The 21,483-nt window shown below is 36.2% G+C and overlaps 1 protein-coding gene across 1 annotated transcript in view; it reads right to left on the bottom strand.

Moving 5' to 3' along the window:
* The window catches only part of nxph4 (neurexophilin 4), a 54,851-nt gene extending 37,105 nt beyond the window's left edge, over positions 1–17,746 (bottom strand). The window contains exon 1 of the mRNA XM_032548411.1: positions 17,171–17,746. Coding sequence (XP_032404302.1) covers positions 17,171–17,224 — 54 coding nt within the window. The 5' untranslated portion in view covers positions 17,225–17,746. The remainder of the gene's footprint in view (positions 1–17,170) is intronic.
* Between the last annotated feature and the right edge of the window lie 3,737 nt (positions 17,747–21,483).

A 21,483-nucleotide genomic window follows, 5' to 3' on the forward strand; every position in this document is an offset into this window, starting at 1 on the left:
AACTTTCATTTTCACTAATATGTGGTTTAACAACATGTGCAATGTATGAGATCTCAGTAACAAGCTAGGCATAGGTTGGCATTAGATTTTCACTGCGTGAAAACCTATAAAAATTTTAAAACTTTTTTTAAACCTGCTGCTATTAATATTGGTAATTACAAACATTATGTTGTTAATAGAATTTGTTGTTATTTTAATTATTGATACTGGGGCAAAACAGAATAAATAACATCTACATATGGCAGTACATTTCCATTATTTTTTGTTCAGACTACCCCTTATTTTTGTTCTTCTTTTAATAAAGTAAAACTGGGATTTTAACCAGGAAAACAGAGTTACCGTAGTAGGGCGGCTGGTGCTTATTTAGTTTCAGTTACATGTTTTTAACAACCAAAACTATTTTGGTTGCTTAAAACAGCCAAATGTGTCCTTCCTCTAAGCAAGGAAAATTATGGTTTAGTCAGCCAACTGACTGGCAGCAAAAGTAAAAGATAAGGGGAGGGGAAGCACACAGTTTGCCATAACTCTGCCTAATCCATAACTTTTTCCAGCATCTTGTTAAAAAGCCTAAAATATAGAAAAATTTGATAGTTTTGTGTTTTTATTAACTGAAATAAAACCTTGTCTGCTGCTCATACCGGGCAACGTCTTGTGCTAGTGCTCCAAGTGAGCAGCTGTTGTATCTGCACCATGTTATCCAAGCAGTTTTGTTTGCTTTCTAACGCACAGGCTCAAAGAGAACCAAAATTCAATGAAGGTCTTTTGGCCTTCATTGAATTTTGGCATTCCCACTCCCCAATCAAAAAGAGTTATCTGAACTCTCCTGGTGTGGAAGCACCCTGAGAGTGACCAGACCACTTCCTCCACTTGTTGGCATAGACACTGAACATGAGAAGCTACCAGCTTTTTTTTTCTTTATCAATGATTTGGGATCAGCATAGTTACAAATCAACTTATTTAGTTTAGATTCTGATATTTTTTTTCTCCTATCTTTTAATAAAAGAGGCAAAGCCTGAGAAATGGCGTAAGCAGTTATCCTAAGGTACCCTATATCGATACAGATATCTGGATCAGCTCATCCCTAATATCAAACACACCCTACCAATGTTTGCATTGGTAGGGTGTATTTAAGCTACAAAGTGTCCTGCTGCACTCTGCATTTCATTTCATGAGCTGCTGGTGCTACTGCCAGGTTTTCCTTGGTTCTCTTCAGAGTCTCCACCACCCCAGCACATCCCTTGCCTGACGTGTGAAAGACACGTTCAGGGGGTAGAGGTCAGCTCATCACTCCATGAAATGTTGAACAGCTTGACCACTAGTGAAGACTTTGAAGCCTAGATGCCAAAATCAGACTTACTGCTATGGTGGCAAATACATTTTTAAACACTTACACCTGAATTGTCTGAGTGAAATTTTGTACTTTTCTGGTGAAGAAATTTGACATAATTTCTGCATGCATGTTTTGTTATATGTTGTTTGGAAAGCATTTAAAACCGTCATAGTGTCATATCTGGTCATATCATGGTGCACAACAGGACAAAATGAGGTTTTGAAGCAGTGGTATACCTTAAACCCTATAAATGCCACACGACCATGACAGTTAAGCTATCTATGAGGATCACAATGCCAAAATGTGAGAATTAAAGACATCAGATGGGTTTTTTTTCTGATCTTGCCTGCTGCCCACACAGCCTCAAGTTCATTTTGCTGTGGACTCTTCTTCATCCATAGCTCTGACCCAGTCTCCCTTCCCAGCAGCCTCCTTTCGGCCAAGTTGGACCAAGTTAAAGGAGGGAGAGTCTATCCTAGCCACATCAACACACACACACAAACACACGCGGCTTTTGCCATGAGCCTAACCATCTCTCCCCCCAGCCATTTGCTCCCTGCTTTGGCTAATTAACTAAAAACCAAGCAAAGATTTTTATATAATTCAGCAGTAGGAAGAGCCATGTCTTAATTCAGAAACACCCAGGGAGAAACACAGCGACTGGAGCCAGAAACCACCAGGAGAGCGAAAGGGAAATATAAAATCTTGTCTCTACTATAGAAAACTTTCAGAGCAAAATAAGCTGGAAACTAACACAACAATATCATCCTTATATATTTTTTCTGCTAATTTTCCATTTTAATCAAAAACACTGGCCACAGTAGTTGAAGGGCTGGACAAAAGCAGCTTGGAGGTAGAACAGCTTGCAGGATGAGAAATAGAGCAATGGAGAGAAGGATAGAAGCTCAATTGTGAAGGTTTTGACAGGCAGGTGGCAGGTGAGAGAGGTGTAAGATGAAAGCCAAAAAGAAAGACAGAAAAAGACTGAGAGATGTGCAGGGGATCTGTGACCAAATGGTTCTGCTGAGTGCCCCGATCTGGACTGAAATCTCCTCTCTCCAATACGCCTGAATTCAGGAAACAATATATAAAGAAAGTTTTGACTTGGCGAAACAGTCTACAGTGAACAAACTGTGAACAAAAGAAAAACACAATCATATTGTCTTGCTTTCATCTTAATAATGCATCCAACGCAAATCCTGCAGTGCTGCCTGGACTAAAAGGGAATGCAAACAAGGGTCTGTTATTACATGTCTTCTTAAAAAACAACACAACAGCAGTCAAATCCCCCAGATTTTATCACCAGTGGATTGGTATGAACAGAATCTTTTATTTATTAGGATAGTGTGTTTGTCTGAACGTCAGTGGAGCTTACTAAAGAGGTCACCAATCTAGGGGTGTGCGTGTGTGTGTGTGTTTCCTCTTCTCATTCTGCTTCAGTTTTCAAATAAATCCAATGGTTGTATGAATTAATGCATTACAAGCTCTGTAAGAGATATTAAAAAAATGTTAAAAAAAAACTAATCCATCCTCCACACCCTGTGTGGGCCAGGGTCCTCACACTAATCTGACCCTGAGCATTCACCACCATCTGCACCATGAGTTATATATTACATGTCGCTTGGATTACACTTTAATATCTCATTACTCAAATAAAGTCCTGTCCTATGTCTCCCTCAGGAAAGTTACTATTATTCATTAGACGTAAAAACGCAAGCCCTGTTAATTAATTACAAAAGGTGAGAATTTAATAAATGAGAAAGAGTTAAGAAGTAACTCTCTCCATGAGAGGTGCACGGAGCCTAGTGCCAGAAGAAAAACGGCGAGTGACTGAGGGCCACTGCGCGTAACACAAACCCTGTAAATTTTAGACACTAACAGGTACCATAGAATTGCACAAAAATCCGTGAGGGACGGCGGAGTCCCTGCTCGAAATTCCATAAAGGAGGTGTACGGAGCCCCGTGCCAGAAGCCCATTAAAATGCTGTCTGCATCGTTTTAAACTGTATGATTGTGAGCGTGAGTCAGGAATAAAAATAGCAATAGGTATTTGGTTCCATATAAAACAGTAGGAGTGTAACAGGTAAATCTTTTATGGATGCAAACTCGACTAAAAACCCACCTGTTTAGGATTGTATTTGAAACGTAATCAATTACAAATTTATTGATGGAACCTGACTTAATGTCGTGTTTTGATTGTTGATTCTATGTTGCATTGTGTTTCTGTGTTTGATATGATGTAAGGCACGTTGAAATGCCTTGCTGCTGAAATGTGCTATACAAATAAAATTTGATTGATTGATTGAAGTATAATTCTCACCTTTGTGACTATGTCAACAGAATTTACAAAGGAAAAGTAGAAAACTCTGAGCTTTTTGTGCTTAACCCACAAAAAACTATCTATTTTCTAATGATTTCTATTCTACATAGTATTATTTTGTTCATTTGTCTTTCCAAAACCTTTCAAGCTCAGTCAGATTGGTATACATTAGATTATTTAGTAGTCTTGCCAAAGGTCCTCAATTAGATTTACATGTTAACAGGTACCATAGGTACCATAGGCAACAGGTACCTGTTGCATCCATAAAAGGTTTACCTGGGCATGTTCATTCTAACACATGAACATGCCCCGATCTATCATATTGCAGCTCTGGCTGTAATGTTTAGTGTCATTGAACTTTGCCTCAGTCCCAAATGTTTTGCACCCTCAATCTGGTTTTTTGTGTAGTTTATCCTGCACATAATTCCATCCATCCTCCCTTCGACTAGAGGAAATCAACCATATGGCATGATCCTGCCACCACCATGTTTCACTGTGGTAATGATGTTTTCATGGTGATGTTAATATTTCATCACACATTGTAATTTGCTTTGTAGATCAAAAAGTTAAGTTTTTATTATCATGTTCCTCATGTTTGGGGTATGTTGTGACAAACTTTAAATCTCAAATATTTTGTTGGTAGCTGCAAGGTAATTCTGTGTTGACCATTGTTATCAAGACCAAAAAGCTCAGGGCGTTCAAATCTAACCTAATTTGCTTTTTCTTTTTCCTGTGGACACGTTAGTTTTATTCAACTCTAAACACATGAATTGAAGCATTGACACGTGAAATTAAATGCATATGAAACAGAATAAAGAAGCACCAATCTCACTTTAACCCCTTAACCTGCAGTGGAACGCCCAGCGTGCTGTTTTTCTATTGCATTTTTCGGGGGTGAAACTCCCGAAAAATACAATAGAAAAACAGCACGCAGGCGTTCCGTTGCATAGGCTTAACTGGTATTATCTTCTATTTTAAATTTTCTAACTACAATAAACACATACAGACTGATTTCTGAGAATTTTGTTTTAGATGAAGCATTACGATGAATTAACATTTATAAGGAGAAATGGAGCAACAGGTTCCTTGATAAGGGTAGATGTTTTAAATTTGATAAGAAATGAATAAATTGCAGGATTATCCTCATTTAGCCATGAAAGCGTATGCTCCCATCCTTTAACAAAATAGACTCCATCGATCAACATGTTGTTTATTGATGCAATAAACTAAAAGGAATTTAAAAAAAAGGTATTTCTGAATTTTACCTGCAGATCACTGGGACTGATTAATGGTTGATTCACTGACATAATGAATGATTGCCCCATCATTAGAAAAAAATAACAGAACACTTTTTTTTTTTACACACAAATACAGAAGAGGATATTATTTGAAAATGAAGACAGGAAAGGTCATTTAAAAATATCTACAAACTTGCATACACAATGCTATATATTCAGTTGTTTTCTTTCAGTACAACATGTGAGCTAGTGTCGAGCTATAATGCATGCTTCTCACATCAGCAAACACAGGGCCACACCGGTGGATCAGATAGCTAGAGTATGAAGCACAGTGTGCATTTCCTCCCTGGGGAAGCTGAGACTCGGCAACATATTGACCATCAGCAGTGGTGTAACGCCACAACTGGTGGCCCCCTCTGAGAGCTGAGCTACTCATCAAGCATGTATGAAACAAACATGGTGCCCATCATCGAGAGCCAACTGTCCCTTCTGATGTGATCTATTTCCAAAGCTCGACTGTGCTCCTCACAGCCAGGAAAAAGAGAGGGGGGAAAGGGAGATTTACACCCTCCCCATATCACAAAGATGACTGGGGACCTCTCAAAGTGGAGCAACACGAGTAAATAGGGCTGACCATTTTACCCATAACCTCCCTTTGCTGCTTTATTTTATTAAATAATGCAAAAGAGGACAAAAACAAAAGTCTGGAAGAAAATTGGGCAAAACAAGAGTGGCATATTTTTACCAGAAAAAGAAATACCTCAGAAAAACAAATAACATTTTCACCCAAAGTGAAGAGAAATTTTCAGACAGATGATGATAATAATTCCAACATAATATCAAAAAGATGCACACTGAGATTACATACATTTTAGTGTTAAAATGTTTGAAAAATACTTACTTCACTTTTAAAGCTGCAAGAAAAGCAGCACTGCACTTGAACTGAAACACAAGTTTATGTTAAAATGTAAGAATGAAACTAATATGCAAATAATATAGAATGTTTTCTAATAAAAGCATGTCTGTCACCATGAAGGTGAGGAAGAAAATCTAATGTAAAATAATTTTTGAGACCATCTATAAATTACGATGTCCAACACTAACATACAGAATAGAGAAGAGCGTGTTCATCTGTAAGAAACTGGACTGGAATCACAACACTGATGCTCTTTGAAGGAGGGTCAGCTGCAGACTTTCTCCTGCTGAGGAGACTGAGATCTTTTTGAGGTTATAGGGGGCATTCCTGAAGGCCTTTTTGACTTAGTGGTGGCATCAGCCATCTTCTGCGGTGTAGTTTGTTGGATCAGCAGATTTTTACAGCTGCATGGAAGAGGTTAGATAAGGTCATCAGGAAGGCCAGCTCTGTCCTAAGATGCCCCCTTGATCCAGTGGAGGTTGTGGGAAACAGAAGCACTCTGGCGTAAACAACATCATTCTTGGACAATGTCTCCCACCCCATGCATAAGGCTGTTGCAGGACTGCAGAGCTCCTACTAACAGACTGCTGCATCCTAGGCGCACTTATGAGCATAACTGTAAATCCTTCTAGACAGCAGCTGTTAAACTTTATTACCATCACTGCTTCCAACAAACTCAGACCACTATTATGTGCAAAGTTTTCCATATTTTGTAACTGGTTTGTTATTTTTTATGCACAAATACACTTGGACATTTATTACTTCACTCTCCTACTCCTACACATTTCCTTAATCTGAGTATGCTACTTTTAATACATGTAAAGAATATTTTATTAAGTTGTTAACTTGTTCTTGTACGATCTTGTAAGATCTCTTATTCTTAGTTATTCTTAGTTTTTGTTGTAATGCTTTACCTTTGAGCAAATCTGCTCATTTCCATTTCACTTTCACAGAATTTCCGCATGGAAGGAAAATAAACCATTTTTCTCTTCTATTTTCAGTAACATTCAGCTGCGAAGTCACCAAAATTGATCAAATGTTTGTATCAAAGATTTATGTTTCTGGGTAATGTCATTCCAACAATACAATTATGAACATATATTTATGTTTGGTCCATTATTTCTTTGTTGCAACATTGTCTATTGACAGTGAAATATATACCTTTGCGAGGTGTATAAATTTCTCTTCAAATGGCAACAAGATTTTTTTTGTGTGAATTTAACAGAAAACTTAAGTCATACTTTTTCTGTAAATTTGTGTATTTTTATTCTGTAGTTTAATAAAAATGTGTTTTGTTTCTTATCCTGGAAGTATGAATTTGTTCTAAATTCCAATTTCTCAAACCAAAAATAATGATAATTTGCTTATTTTGTTTTGTTTGTTTGTAACCTTTATTTAACCAAGTATTCCTCGTTGAGATAAAAATCTCTTTTTCAAGAGAGACGTGGCCGGGAACAGCAACAGCATGCCGACAATTACAAAACATAAAACTAAAGATATCAAAACCCAACTAAAATACATTTCGAACATTAACTGAATCTGTGCACATAAAGTTCCCAAATTAAGGGATTCCCCTCCATTTAATTTTTTTTCAACACCTGGCTCATGCTTGCATGTCTACTACTACAACTATTGCTGCTACTGATAGTACTAGTCAAATCCTATCATCAAAACACATTTAAATGTTTTTTTTGTTGTTGTTGGTTTGCTTTGCCAATTATCTTTAATATAATGTTACAAAAGAAAAATCTTTATGTCCTTACTTATAAAGGATAAAAAGAGAAAGAATTATTTTATAGTTCAGTAGCATTTTAAAAGTATATTTGTCATATTTTCCTTGTTACATCAGGAATTCAGTGTTTTAAAACACAGTAAAATTAAAAACATAAAAAAATTAGGAAACCATTTATCAAGTTAATCAGTCTAACTTGATAAATGGTTGTAAAATGTCCAACGCACAAACTCCTGAGCAGTGAGGCTCCTGGTGGTCTCCTGGGATGCTTGTTATAGCTGCAGACCTTTTGGTCCTTACTTCTATCACATTTATTCAGATTCTATGACACTGATGTCTAACGAGCTTCGATACCAGGTGACCTCAGGCTCTTTTAGGTGACTTTGATCCCTTAATCCACCATTTTTGGTTAAAATCTCCATTTTATTTTTCTCGTAGGCAGGGATGGGATTGTTTAAAAAAAACGACTTGTTCATACCAAGCCTATAGCTCTTTGTTTTCTCACTGACAAACATAAAAATGGTAAATAATAATTACAATAAATTAAATCATTAAGTCAATTGATAATGTCAATTTCTACACATTAGGAAACTTGCACACAAAATAAAACACTCCTAATGATTTTCAACAATGTACTAATTTATTGATCTTCCTTAATATTAACATCAGTTCTAATCAAGGGAGGTGATAAACAGTTCCCTCTGGTATTCTGCTCAGCATATGGCCTTGTTCAGTGATTGATGTTTGATCTTGTCAGACTGTACAGGGCAACAACACGCCCACCTCTATCATTATGCTTCCCTCCCTGGCTTCATAAGTATTTGGTAATGCTCTGACAAGACAATCTCCTTGTGGTGCCCATGTTGCTCACGACAACAGGAGACAATTAGGAAAGTACTTCAAGCATTTGCTAATTTTTTTTCCCCCTCAGCTCAGAACATGTTTATGAACACGTTCAGGGATGATTTATGTCATTCCCGATACGTTGTATACATTCACGTCTGTGTTGCGTTTTATCACAAACACAATAGAAGCAAGTCATTTCTTCGCCGGTCTCCTCAGTCTCCTCCGAGCTTCTCCTTTCAGCCTCCACTAGCTCCTCTGAGGGAGTCATTTTCCCCAGATAATGTTCAATAGTAATTCATTAAAGTGCTTTGAAAATGTATTTGGCCCATTGCAGACTTGCTTTGATTTAGCTACTTTTGTCACAGGACATAGTGTTTTTGATCATTAAATCAAACAATAACATTAGTAAATACAACAAGCAGGTTTAAAATGATTAATTTACCCATTAAAGGAACAAACCAACTTGGCCCTATGATGAATAATAATTGTCCCACAAGTCTAATTACTGGTTTTGCCACAGCAGCAACTGTCTAATATCATACCAAAGCATTGAACTTGAAGTCTGGACTTTCAGTAGGATACTCAAAAAACTTCTTGTTTATGAAGCAGTTTATAGGCAGATGTTCATATGTGCTTTGTCTTATTGCCCTTCTCTAATATGATCTGTTATCTATCTGTACTGCGGAGTGAAAGACTGTGTACATTAACACAGATTATTGCAAACTTGTATATTTAAGAAACCCTTAACTTTGGGTTTTGGGAACAAAATCTGAAGTTACGAAAGTCAATTATGAAATTGTTGAACAAAAATTGACAATTACAACGTCACTTCTAGGATTGTGAAACTATTTACTAATTTAAGAGTCAAATAAAAATGCCACTTAGTTCTGAATTTTTATTTACCAGTCTTTACAAACCCCCTTTATAGGTTAAATATAAGAAGAATATGAAAACAGAAGCAGATTGTTGTACAATGCTGAAAATCCTCCTATTTTCAGCCTCAATAATCAAAGAAAATCAAATCCGATACACTGATATGTGATTTGATTAGAATTTAGTCAAAATTCTTATTGCCCAAAACAAACAAAAATGATAATTATTTAAGGAAAAGATTCCTCTTTTAATATAACACATTAAGACCGTTCTCACAACTATGGTGTGATTCAGCTTTGGTCTCTAAATACAGAGGTGAAAGTGTTTGTGGATTGTCTTTTTGGAATGGCATAGACCCTCTCTCAAAGTATTTGTATTAATGGCAACCTTTGCCACCTATAGTCATGTCTCTCATACAGCACTTATGTCTGCTTCTTGCCATTTGTTTGCTTGTTAAAATTATCTATATAATGCACTAATGCACTCAGGTACCATTACAGAAGCAGTATATGTATTTTGGGGCTGGACGTCAGGGTAAAGAAAAACATTTCTTAGGATAAAATGTTGAGGAAGATTCTGCTTCAACAGGGTTATCATCATCTGGCAAGCTTTTGTTTGTCTGTTATTTGAAGTAAATCCAAGCAGTATTCCCTAGAAATAAGGTATAATCAAGTGTTTTCACATGCATAAGTTGAAAATCACTAGTCAGTGCAACTGCCAGACTCTTCACTCTACAATTCAAAACTTCATTTTTCATAATATCAATAAAACATCAGCAAAGTTACCAAAGGTCATTCTGCTTCTCTCTCTGTGGATGTTTGTGTTTCTACAATCATTAGACATCTTTATCAGCTTGTTCAAATAGACTTTAGTAGTTTATAGTGATAGTGCAGGAGCATAGATAAACAAAAGGTTTAACTTGGTGCATCCGGTAATTAGCATTTGTTTGTCATAACTTAAAGCCTAATATATAACAATATAAAACCAAACAGAAACATAATAATTGGAAAATCTCATTTTGGGAACTTGAAAAATTACTGGCTGAGTGAAATAATATCTTTTATGCTACATTGTTGGCCATAAAACAAACATTTACATTAAAGTGTTTAAAAACCAGTAGAAATGGTAACAAATATATGAGTATTTCAGTACTAACTTAGAAGAGAAAATGAAACCTCAGCAGTCTTTAAAAAACTATTCTGTGAGGTGGTAAAATACAAAATGATGAACGATGAAAAAAAGCCAGTCCTTGTTTGAGGCATCAAATGTAGCTGAGCTCTGTGTCACTCTAAAGGAATAAAGCATAAAACTTGTTGACTTGATGGACAAAACCTGCTATATGCAGCTCAATCATTTAAGACTTTTAAACCAAGTTTTCATCTGCTTATTGTAGCACATCTGATTTTAAATGTCCTAATGTGTTTTGTAGTCTGGTTTGGTAGCAACTTCTGGTATCAATAAAACATGGCATTTACAAAGAATAAGAATGAGTTAGATTTTTTTTTTCAGCATTTAAATTGAGCTTTACTGTTTTGAATCATTTGTAGTAAGGTTATGGTTGGGTTTATTTTTGACTATTTTGTTTATTTAAAAAGAAAGAATCTGTTCCAAAGTACAGCAGCATCTCCTTGGATCTTACATCCTGAAAGCAGCACAGCCAGGCTTGTTTTGACGGGTCAGTAAGCCTAAATTGGAACATAGTTCCAATCTAGATCTTGATTTAAAAATGTTTAGTGACCTGACCCTGAAACAAGCTTCAAACACAACTTCGACTCTTCTGTTATGGTTGAAAGGTTCTGATATGTATCTGTATTTAAGCCTCATACAACTGACTCAGCATAGCTGGATGGAAGTTAAGAAAATGAATCTAACTTATTTTTCCTCTTCTGTTCCTCACCAGAAGCATGCATACTAGTCATTAGAAATATTTTTCTTTCAAAGGGGCTAATTCTAAGGGCCTTAATCAAGAACATGAACTCAAACAAACACTCTCAGTGCACATATCCAACAATATTCTTCACAACACATACTTTTCAACAATATCAGAATATTGTGTTATTTGTTATTCAGAGACATGTCTGTACCTTACAAATCCCTTTAACAAAAAAGAATATATATATATACACACACACACACACAATTGTTGCACTTTCTCTGAACACTATTATTTCTTTTTTCTCTGCAAGGAAACTGTTCTCTCACAACTTAGATTTTACAAATAAGAGAATAAAAGTTAAAGGGCAAATCTTCAACACTATTCTTTAAGACATCAGAATTTCCTTTTCTCCAAAATGAATTCTAATGTTCTTGGATATCTGATCCTTATTATTAAAAACATTAAAACAATTGTACTATTCTCTGCAAGTTTGTTATTGCAGAGTACTGACACAACTTTCTAATGACCCTATAATCTTTTTTGTTCTGCATAACAACATAAAGCATTCATATACACCTGAGCAGAATGATTGTCAAGAGACATGAGAAATTCTTTTGACAATGACATTAAATCACATTTTAAAATGGTCATAATTTTCAGTGGAAATCTCGTTTTTCCTTAGTTCTCTGATCAATTCAGCTAAGTTGTGATGAGCTGAATCATCTAAGCATCTCAGACTTCTTCTAATAAAAAGCAGTTCTCCACCATACTCATTCTATTAGGTTTCATAACATTTACTATATGAGTAATCCTACCTCCACTCTGGACCATGGCTGGTGTTAAATACTGTATCTTTCACCTGACTGAGGGGCCATAAGACAGCTATGGTGCGCACATCATAAAAAGATTTAAATTATGCAATGCTATGTTATACATGCCACAACATTACACAATTCATTAACATGACTGAACAGTGGTTTATTTTAACCATTTCATCAACCTCACTATACGTTTCTAACTGTGAGCTCGTTCTTGCAAAAAAGTTGCCACTTTTTGCACATTCGGTCATGTCCGTTTTCAGAGTTTTCCTCTTCACTGTCTGAGCCGCTATTGTTCTACTTTCCATCTTTTAAACACCACTGACAGAGAGCATCAAGGTTTGATGTCAGGATGTCTCTGAAAAAAACAAAACAAACAAAAAGAAAAGCTGTTGGTGGTGGTGTGTTGCTTCTTTAGGATCTATGTTGCTCTAATATGGCCATGGGTTACTGTTAACGTTTATGTAGCTTATAAAACGAGTTTGAGATGATGCAGTTTGGGTTCAGCAGAATTTATCAGTTTCAAACTCAAAGCAGGAACCTCTGAATTCTCAGTTCCTTTTGCTGGTTCAAATTACTGCAGTTCCAACTGTTCTTGTAGAAAATATTCAACTGTAAATCAATCCAAAATCTGGTAGAAAATAACTTTATTTATGATGAAATGTTTCTGTTAGTGATCCACCTGTTTTCATGGCCGATACCTTGGAGGTCTGACCTGCCAATCCTGATTTTGTAAGATTCTTATTTTATTTCTTAGAAGCATGATGTATCAAAGAAAAAAAAAGATATACACTCCAGGTTCTTTGATGGAAATGGTATCTTCGAACCCAACAGAAAATGTTCCAATAACATTTTTTTGTTCATGTACCACACAGCACATTCCCCTAACCTTTATCTGATGTTTGCTAAACTAAACTGAAGTGCGCAAAAGTAAATGTCGTTGGTGTGTTTACAAATTGAATATTGTGAGGATTCTTAAAAAAATTATATGGTTCACTATTTTACTTGCAAGTAACCGATAAAAACCTAATAAAAAGGAAAATTGCCATATTTCAAACATGATGGATTGGTATGTCCCTAATTCCTACAACGATAGAAGCGTTGCAACGTAACATACAAATAATTTTCATGAATGATTTGTTGAGTAAAACAAAAATGACGTGCAAAGACCTTTATATTCACCACATGTGAACCAAAAGAGATTCTGGGTGGTTATTTTGAACAGCTCTCTTCCGCCCCACTTAAACCCCCATTGTTTCTTCTTTCTCACAGAAAGTGTTATTGTAAGAGCTGCAGTGAAGCTCTTCTAGCAGCACGCACGCCTGACTCTGGTTTTGCTTTCATTTGTCAGTTGTAAGAAGCCATGATGCTTTAAATTATGTTACGCTAAAATGTATATTTCTTTTCCATATATAGTCTTTACATGGAATAGTCTCTCCTATAAGGATGACAAAAAAAAATTTAACATTAACCACATAAAGAAACGTGATGATTCATTTCAACAACAATCGTGGCTCAAAAATGAGACAGTGCTGTTAAAAAGGAAGCAAAGAAGTTAAATTAAATGAATTGTTGGTTAATCCCAAGCAATTCATGTCAGAATTCATTAAAATACTGTATGAATCCATGTTGGGTTTTTTTTTAGGTTAAAGGAGTATCTGAATCTCTGGGAGCAATTTCAGAGACAACAGATATGGCAGTAATGTGATTGCTTCTGTCATCATGATTCAACAGATTACACATCTAATCAGAGAATAGAGAATATAATTCACACGGATTACAGAGCAGTGGTGGCTCATGCTGACAGAAGCTGGAATGTTTTTACAGTCAAAATGATCCACAGATGAAGAGATGGGCGAAAGGACAAGAGTGGGAGGGAAAGCACCAACCACCTGGATTAATCCATGATGGAAAAACATCTGATCCCGCTGTTTGCTGATTGATCATTTTTTTCTTTCCACCACTATCATGTTGAGAATGGAATCATAACATGTGGGCACGTAATAACAGCACGGGTGCATCTCTCATGCACGTTTTACAAAGACACATAGATACCGCTGAAATGCAAAGCTATGCAGAATATATGAGACACGATTGCGAAGGAAGAGGGGCGATATACAATGAAATTAAAGTGACTCAGTTGCCGTAATATCCCTGGGGTATACGGATAGTTGTTTTATGGGGGGAGATAAGAGGATTTCGTCAGTTTGAGATGCTGGCTAATGCTATTGTTTCTCCTGGGAGCATAAAGGAGCAAAGAAGCTTTTCACACATCTTTTCTTCGTCTGTAGTGCTGTTACTGGAGATATGATTTCAAAGAACAAGGTGAAATATATTATAATGTTGCAATGCATGCATAAGGAAACTACAGTTTCATTACTTTCTTTACCAAAAAATTTGATCAATTGTGTAAATATACTAAAACGGTTCAAATTTAATTGAAAATGAGCAGTTTTGTAAATTTAGATCAATGAGACCCACTTATCACTTTTCTTGCAAAATGTCTTTAAGTGATCTTGAGTAATGACTTTGGGTTAATCATCAAATTTAGGTTGTCTCCACGCTGTTTACCTCCTTTTCTCATTTTTTATTTTATCTGTGTTCAGATTTTTTTTATTGCATATTTTACCGCCTCACATTTATGTCCCTCAAGCTAATTGTGCTCTCAAAGATGTAACTTGTCATGCAATGTCAGCCAAATTACTCAAGCGCTACAGAGGTGATTATTATTATTTTTTTACCAACAGACACAAAGACTGCAACTGCTTGGCTGATAAAATCTAATACAGAATCAATCCTAACACTTGAACCCCAAACTGTCTGTGGCAGTTCCCCCCTGCGAGAGACACTATTTGCATTCAGTCTTGACAACAGGCTTGCATCTCACCTTTCACAAAACAAGATAACCCCCCCATCTCCTGATTTGTGAACAATCCAACAAAAACAAAGAACAAGTATGTATTTTTTTTTTAGGAAAAAAAAAATCACTGGTGGTTTCTTGTCACCAGGCAAATCTGTGGGCAGCAAAGATTCCCAACCCATCCACACCTCTGTGAGTTCATAACACTTCACTTTGTCACTTGAATCAAGTGACATTAGACTGTTAATAAGATTTGCTCTACACATAAGGGCTGCTCATTGAACCCTGACCTGCATCTCAGTGAACTAGAATACTATCATAGTTCATTTATTTTCTTAAGTGTTACTGAAGAGCCAGTTGCGTACAGACAGATTTATTTCATAAGTTTATTTCCATTAATTTTAAGGATTTTGGCAGGAGGAAAACAAAAATCAAAAATTCTGTTTCTTATAAACTTTGAACATTGCATTACATAAGAATGATTTAAAAAGTATATTTGATACAGAAATGTAGTAATTTGGCATACATAACCATGGAAGAACTACTGACCTGACAGTAGTCATGGCAACAGTCATTCACATCCTTAATAAGGAAGATAAGTCATCTAAGGTCCTTGTTAATAAAGTTGCTATTCAGTTTACTGTGCTCAAGCATATTAAAGAAAAGTTGAGTGTAAGGAAAATGCATGGTAATAAATGTTGCACAACCACAGTTATTAAAGAATTGTGACGTAAAGCTCATTCATGAGTTTAGGGGAAACTATGGTTGAGGCTGAAGCTTCAGCCACAGGAAGATGTTTCCAAGAACTGTGCTCTAGTTGCAACAGCATCTGTGTTAAGCCACTCTTGGAGGAGAAAAGGTCTGAAACAGGACAGAACCTTTATTCAAAGTGATATTTGAATTTAAGTTGGAAACAAAGTCCCACAGTCTGGAGGAAGATTGAGAAGCACAAAATTGGAGGTTCAATATGAAGTTTCCACATTTTTTGATATTGCGCCTGACTAGACCACAAATCCACCTGACCTAAACTACAAAGAGAGTTTATGAATGATTTTCAAGATGAAGTTCAGATACCAGACCGAACAACACAGACCAGCTGAAAGCACTATAAAAGCAATCTGGGCTTCATTAACATCTCAGGAGAGCTACAGGTTGATCACTTTATGCCACACTGCACTGATGCAGCAAATAATGTAAAAGGTGCCCCAACCAGGTCCTCACAATATATGGTGTACAGTTTCATAAGAAGACATTTCATCTGGATGACATTCATGCATAAAAAGTTGTTTTTTTTTTTCTGATGTAAGACAAAAAAAATCTGATCAACTAAATATTGGATTTCTAGAATCATTTAAATCAGAATTAAATATCTGAAATATATCAGTTTGTGAACAATAAATCTAGAGAATATATTACTTGATTTTTAAAATTAAATTATTATAATAAATGAACATCTTGTTAACATTGAAATTTATTAAGGTGCACCTTCTATAAAACAATTTCTGAGAAGAGAAAACAAAAAAATTAAGGGCTTTCCTTTATTCACTAATGTAAGAAAGTATGTGCTATAACATTTAAGCTGTGGCAATATGGAGAGATGGAGATGAACAAGACAGAAAGGAAGCAAAGTTTGTGTGATATTTAGAGGCTGAGTTGGTGAAAGATAAGAAAAATTGTTAAAATTATAATCTTTAGTCTGGAAACGGACAGAGGTGCGTTGTGTGTCAGCCTTTCACTTCAGGTGTATCTTAATCTTCTATTCCTGGGAGTAAAGACAGAACAAGAGCAACATTACGGTCAAAGTGAGGTTTTGATGAAAACTTTGATTCCAAAATAGCCACTTGCGCTTATGTGTGTGTATAAGCGTGCACATTTAGCTCACACTGCAGCAGCTTCAGCAAACACAACTGAGCGCACCAACTCTTTGCCACATAGCGATGGGAAGATAATAAACCAAGCCACGGGCGTATTCAACTTCTGAAGAAAATTTTAGAGGAAGTTGCTGGAAGGGCAAATAGATAAATGGATAAGGAGGGCTGCTTAAGTGGGAATGAAAAGGAAGCGCTCAGGCAGCACAAATCTGCGCGCTTGGAAGCGGAGGCGCACATGCGGTTTTTTTTCTTTCCAGTCAAAACGTAAAAAAGAAAATGCAGAAAGCAATAGAAACAAAGACACATCAGGACTGTTTCATGTCTTATAGGCTGTCCGCAGTTATTTTTCATCTAACTACGGATGTTTCTTGTGTTGTAAACATGTGCAATCAGCATTGAAAGCATGCACCTGTGCAGTTTTCAGCAGGTGATTTCTAGGAAATAAGGAAAATATCAGTTTGTTCTTAACCTATTCATAAGTACAACTCACCTTCTGTAGGATCCACTGACAGAGGAGAACTGTGGTCCAACCGAGAACCTGCATGTCACCTTCCTTAGAACGGACCACCCTGAAAAACTACACGTCTCCTCGGCTGAACATAAAAGAGACACGCCGCTGAATCCCAGCAATCCCAAGTGACGGGCCAGGTGACGGGCGGAAAGTGTCACAGGAGCAGAAAACACGCTGAAAGTTGCGTGTGCGTTTCGTTAAGAGTCACAGTGGTCTCCGTGGGCAAAGTTTGAGCACTGCTTTCAGTTTCTCGAGTCCGCCTCATGTGGCACATCCGCGGCTTTGGTCCCCGCTGGACATGCTGGAGCTTCGGCGCGAAGTTTGCGCGGAGACCGAAGTCAGTCTGCGAGCTGGTTCGTTTGATGATCAGAAGCTCTTCTCGTGTTTTGGGACACTGACTGGTTGATTTTGAGAGATGAGATCTGTCGCGCACAGCAGCTCTCTCTGTTTCTTCTGTACCCTCTCTCTCCGTCCAAGTGCAACTGACTGTGCACAGCTGATTTTTCTCTAACTGGAAACCACTCCAACCACAGCTGCATGTGGAGCAGCTTGTCTAGTCGATGTTCAAATAATGAGCTGATAACTTACAGAAAACTGTGAGTTGTGGAAAACATATGAATCCTTTCCTGATATTCAAATCTATGTTGTTTTATTATAATGTTGGATTTTTTATTTATTTATTTTTAGTTATAATAATGAACGTCTCTGTTAATTTCTTATCATCTTAATTAGTTCATCACTTCCTATAATTTAGTTAATATTTTAGTCTGTTACACTTTCTACAATTAGAGTCAATTTTTAATAAGTCTGGACCAATTTCGGGCCTCCAGGTCAGCAGGGGGCCCCCAAGAACGTATAATTTCTAGTAAAATATAAAATTCTAAAATTTGACTACATTGATATTACACATAGGTGTTCATTTTCAGAAAAAAGAAAGTTTTGAATACCAAAATTAAAAACCATTTACATTAAATTACACTGAAATTTAAGGTTTTTTTTTTAAATAAAGAAAGAAAAATACTCATTACAACCCACACAAACACACTCTTACTTTACTGAGTCAGGATCAAAGAGCTGCACATCACACATGTCCAAATGACTAAGCCTGAAGTATGCCTGACTCCAAACTGAAAATGCTATTTATTTAATTAATAGTGCATATTACCACAAATTAGGGTCAAGGAAACATTTTCTGTTGTATGATTAATTTAACTGTTTGCTAATGAGTGATTCATGGCAGTAGGGGGGTTAAATACTCAACACACAATCAATCAATCTCAAACAATGAAAAATATAAGTGGCTGTCTCAGTGGCTGAAATTCTGCTTAAGGTCCAAAATAATTAACACTGTCTTCAAATCTTTACTTGACCTCAATTAAATAGGTTTTGCAGCATGACAAGGGGCATGTTTGAGGGGAATTAGGAGCTCTATGGATTTACTAACAATTACAGTTACTTCAAAGGCAGCACAGCATGACTATAGATCATCAAATCCCAGATTAAGAACAAAGGTGAACATAAAATTCAAATGTTTCAAGATGCTACGCTACTTGTAAATTTAAAATAATAAACTCTCTTCACTAAAAGAAGCTTAGCAGATGTCTGCAAACAGTTCTATCTTCTGGTCACAGTAAATCAAGTAAGATCACTTATGTAAACTCAAAGCATGGGTCGGTGTGTATACAATCAACTTTGACAACCTAACTTTTTATGACAAAGATTTTCTGAAATATTCTTCAGAGAGACTTTTTTTCACGTGCTGCCAACACTTTGGCAGACCAAAGTGTTATAAAAGGCCTTTATATAAAAGCCTTTTTACAAAAGGCTTTTATAAAAAGGCCTTTTATAAAAGGCTTTTATAAAAGGCTTTATTATAAAAGCCTTTTATAATAAACTTTTTGTCATGTGACAAACTTGAGTTCATGAAACATATTTATTTCAATCAAGGATATAACCAGCAGGTTTATACACTGATAAAAACAAACTGTTAATTAATTTGGTGCAATAATTTGCATATATTTTATTTGACTAGAATTTGGTTAGTGGTTCTTTGTAGAAATTGTAGAAATTATATATGTACAACAGTAAAAAAATAAATGCAATATATCCCAACACATTTTTGGAATTCACGAGTAAATTTGTTAAATTCTAACTAATTATCACAATTCTTCACTTTTCACCTTTCATTTGTTGGTGATACACCCGACAAATTCCCGCACTGTGAGACAATAAGTTCTATTCTGTTCTCTTTTGGATCTTGGAGAATAAGAATTGCCTATGATTAAGCTTAAAGAGAAGCCAAGCTCAGTTAATACCAAAATTTTAGTCCTCTTGCTAAGCTGTTTAATGTGGGATACAAATATGCATTCTTGATTCAGTGCACAAACCTTCTTAAGTTGAGGTTTTATGACAAGTTTTAAACTTTTACCAAGTTCACACAGTCACAGTACAACCTGTATCGACTTAAAAGCCTTACCTTTACATAATTTCTATGTCTAATTTCAATCAAATTCATAAAATTTCCTTTTTATAGTGTATGGATGGGAAATATACAGACGATACCTAAGGTTCAGCATCAGTAAATAGTGAAGTAAGCAAATAGCTTGAATTACAGTACTTTTTTGTATTTTTTTCACCCATGTTTGCAATTTTCTTCATCTTTTGTTCAGTACCCATTACAAATTTGAAGGAAAACCATAATTACCTACATTATGCTCATTTCTTGAAAGTTCCCAGAAATGCTGAATGTGACTCACCTTCTTTGAAATTGCTGTGACGGAGGCCACTGGTTCAAATTATAAAAACAAAATTTCTCTCTCTCTCTCTATCTCTCTCTCTCTCTCTCTCTCTCTCTATATATATATATATATATATATATATATATATATATATATACAGTACAGACCAAAAGTTTGGACACACCTTTCTAATTCAATGGGTTTTCTTTATTTTCATGACTATTTATAAGGCAAGAAATCCCACTTATTAACCTGACAGGGCACACCTATGAAGTGAAAACCATTTCAGGTGACTACCTCTTGAAGCTCATCAAGAAAATGCAGAGTGTGTGCAAAGTAGTAATCACAGCAAAAGGCTGCTACTTTGAAGAAACTAGAATATAAGGGGTATTTTCAGTTGTTTTACACTTTTTTGTTTAGTGCATATTTCCACATGTGTTATTCATAGTTTCGATGCCTTTCAGTGTGAATCTACAATGTCAATAGTCATGAAATAAAGGAAACTCATTGAATTAAAAGGTGTGTCCAAACTTTTGGTCTGTACTGTATATACCAAAGGCATTATATGGGACTGAGAGATGTGAGGCCACGCACATCTCTCAGTCCCAGCTGCTGAATGCTGATCACTTCACTTTCAAAAGTGACCAATGGGGGAAAATCAGTACTTTCCTGTTGTCCTGAATGCTCTTGGTTCTCTTGGGGTAATTAGTGTTTTTTTACATTCAGTGCAGTAAGTTCATCGTAATGCCTATCTAGGGAAAGTGTCGTTCTCAATTTCTTGTATGCAATATCCTTTGAATACCTTTCTGTCCTATTGTTGTTCCATCTGCTTCTGTGTCTGAGCTTTCTCAATATCTACCATGTTGAACAATTCATAAATGAGACACCACCTTTCCTCTTTTCTCTCTCTCTTCTGAATCCAGGATCAGTGTTTGGAACTCTGGCTCTTTGCAATGATTCACTCACTCTCTTCAGTGTGTGGATGACACAGCACTGCCTCCATGCGAGCCAAAGTCTCACTGCACACAGGGGCAAACACAAAGACTCAGTGGACAGAGCTGTCTGTTTTCACAATGGAGGGAATGGAGTGCGAGAAAGATTTAAATAACTCAAGATCTTTCAGCAAAATGTATCAGAACAACTGTCGGAAACCAGCAAGAGACTGTCATGCTAGTATATCTATGCCTATTGTAATGACATACAGTACCTATTGCAGCAAAATGTCTGTCAAACAGTTGTCCAGCTGTATAATAACTTTGCAAGCTACAATGAGAGAATATGCGTACCCTGCAGTGTCTGACTCCACAGAAAGTGACACCTGAATATTCAAATGTGCTGAAAATCCAATTTAGGTTCCACAAACAGTACAAGTACTCAAGTAGTCTAACCAACACTAAACCTGCTTTGGTGATAACTTAAACTCTGTGTATTATCAAAACATGGTGGGATTTTTTTTTTTATATAACATCCATCCATCCATTTTCTAACACCCTTGTCCAAAGTGGGGATAGGAGGGGTGCTAGTGCCTATCTCCAGCTAACGTTCCGTTCGAGA

The sequence above is a fragment of the Xiphophorus hellerii genome, chromosome 20, assembly GCF_003331165.1.
Source record: "Xiphophorus hellerii strain 12219 chromosome 20, Xiphophorus_hellerii-4.1, whole genome shotgun sequence".
NCBI classification, from domain to species: Eukaryota; Metazoa; Chordata; class Actinopteri; order Cyprinodontiformes; family Poeciliidae; genus Xiphophorus; species Xiphophorus hellerii.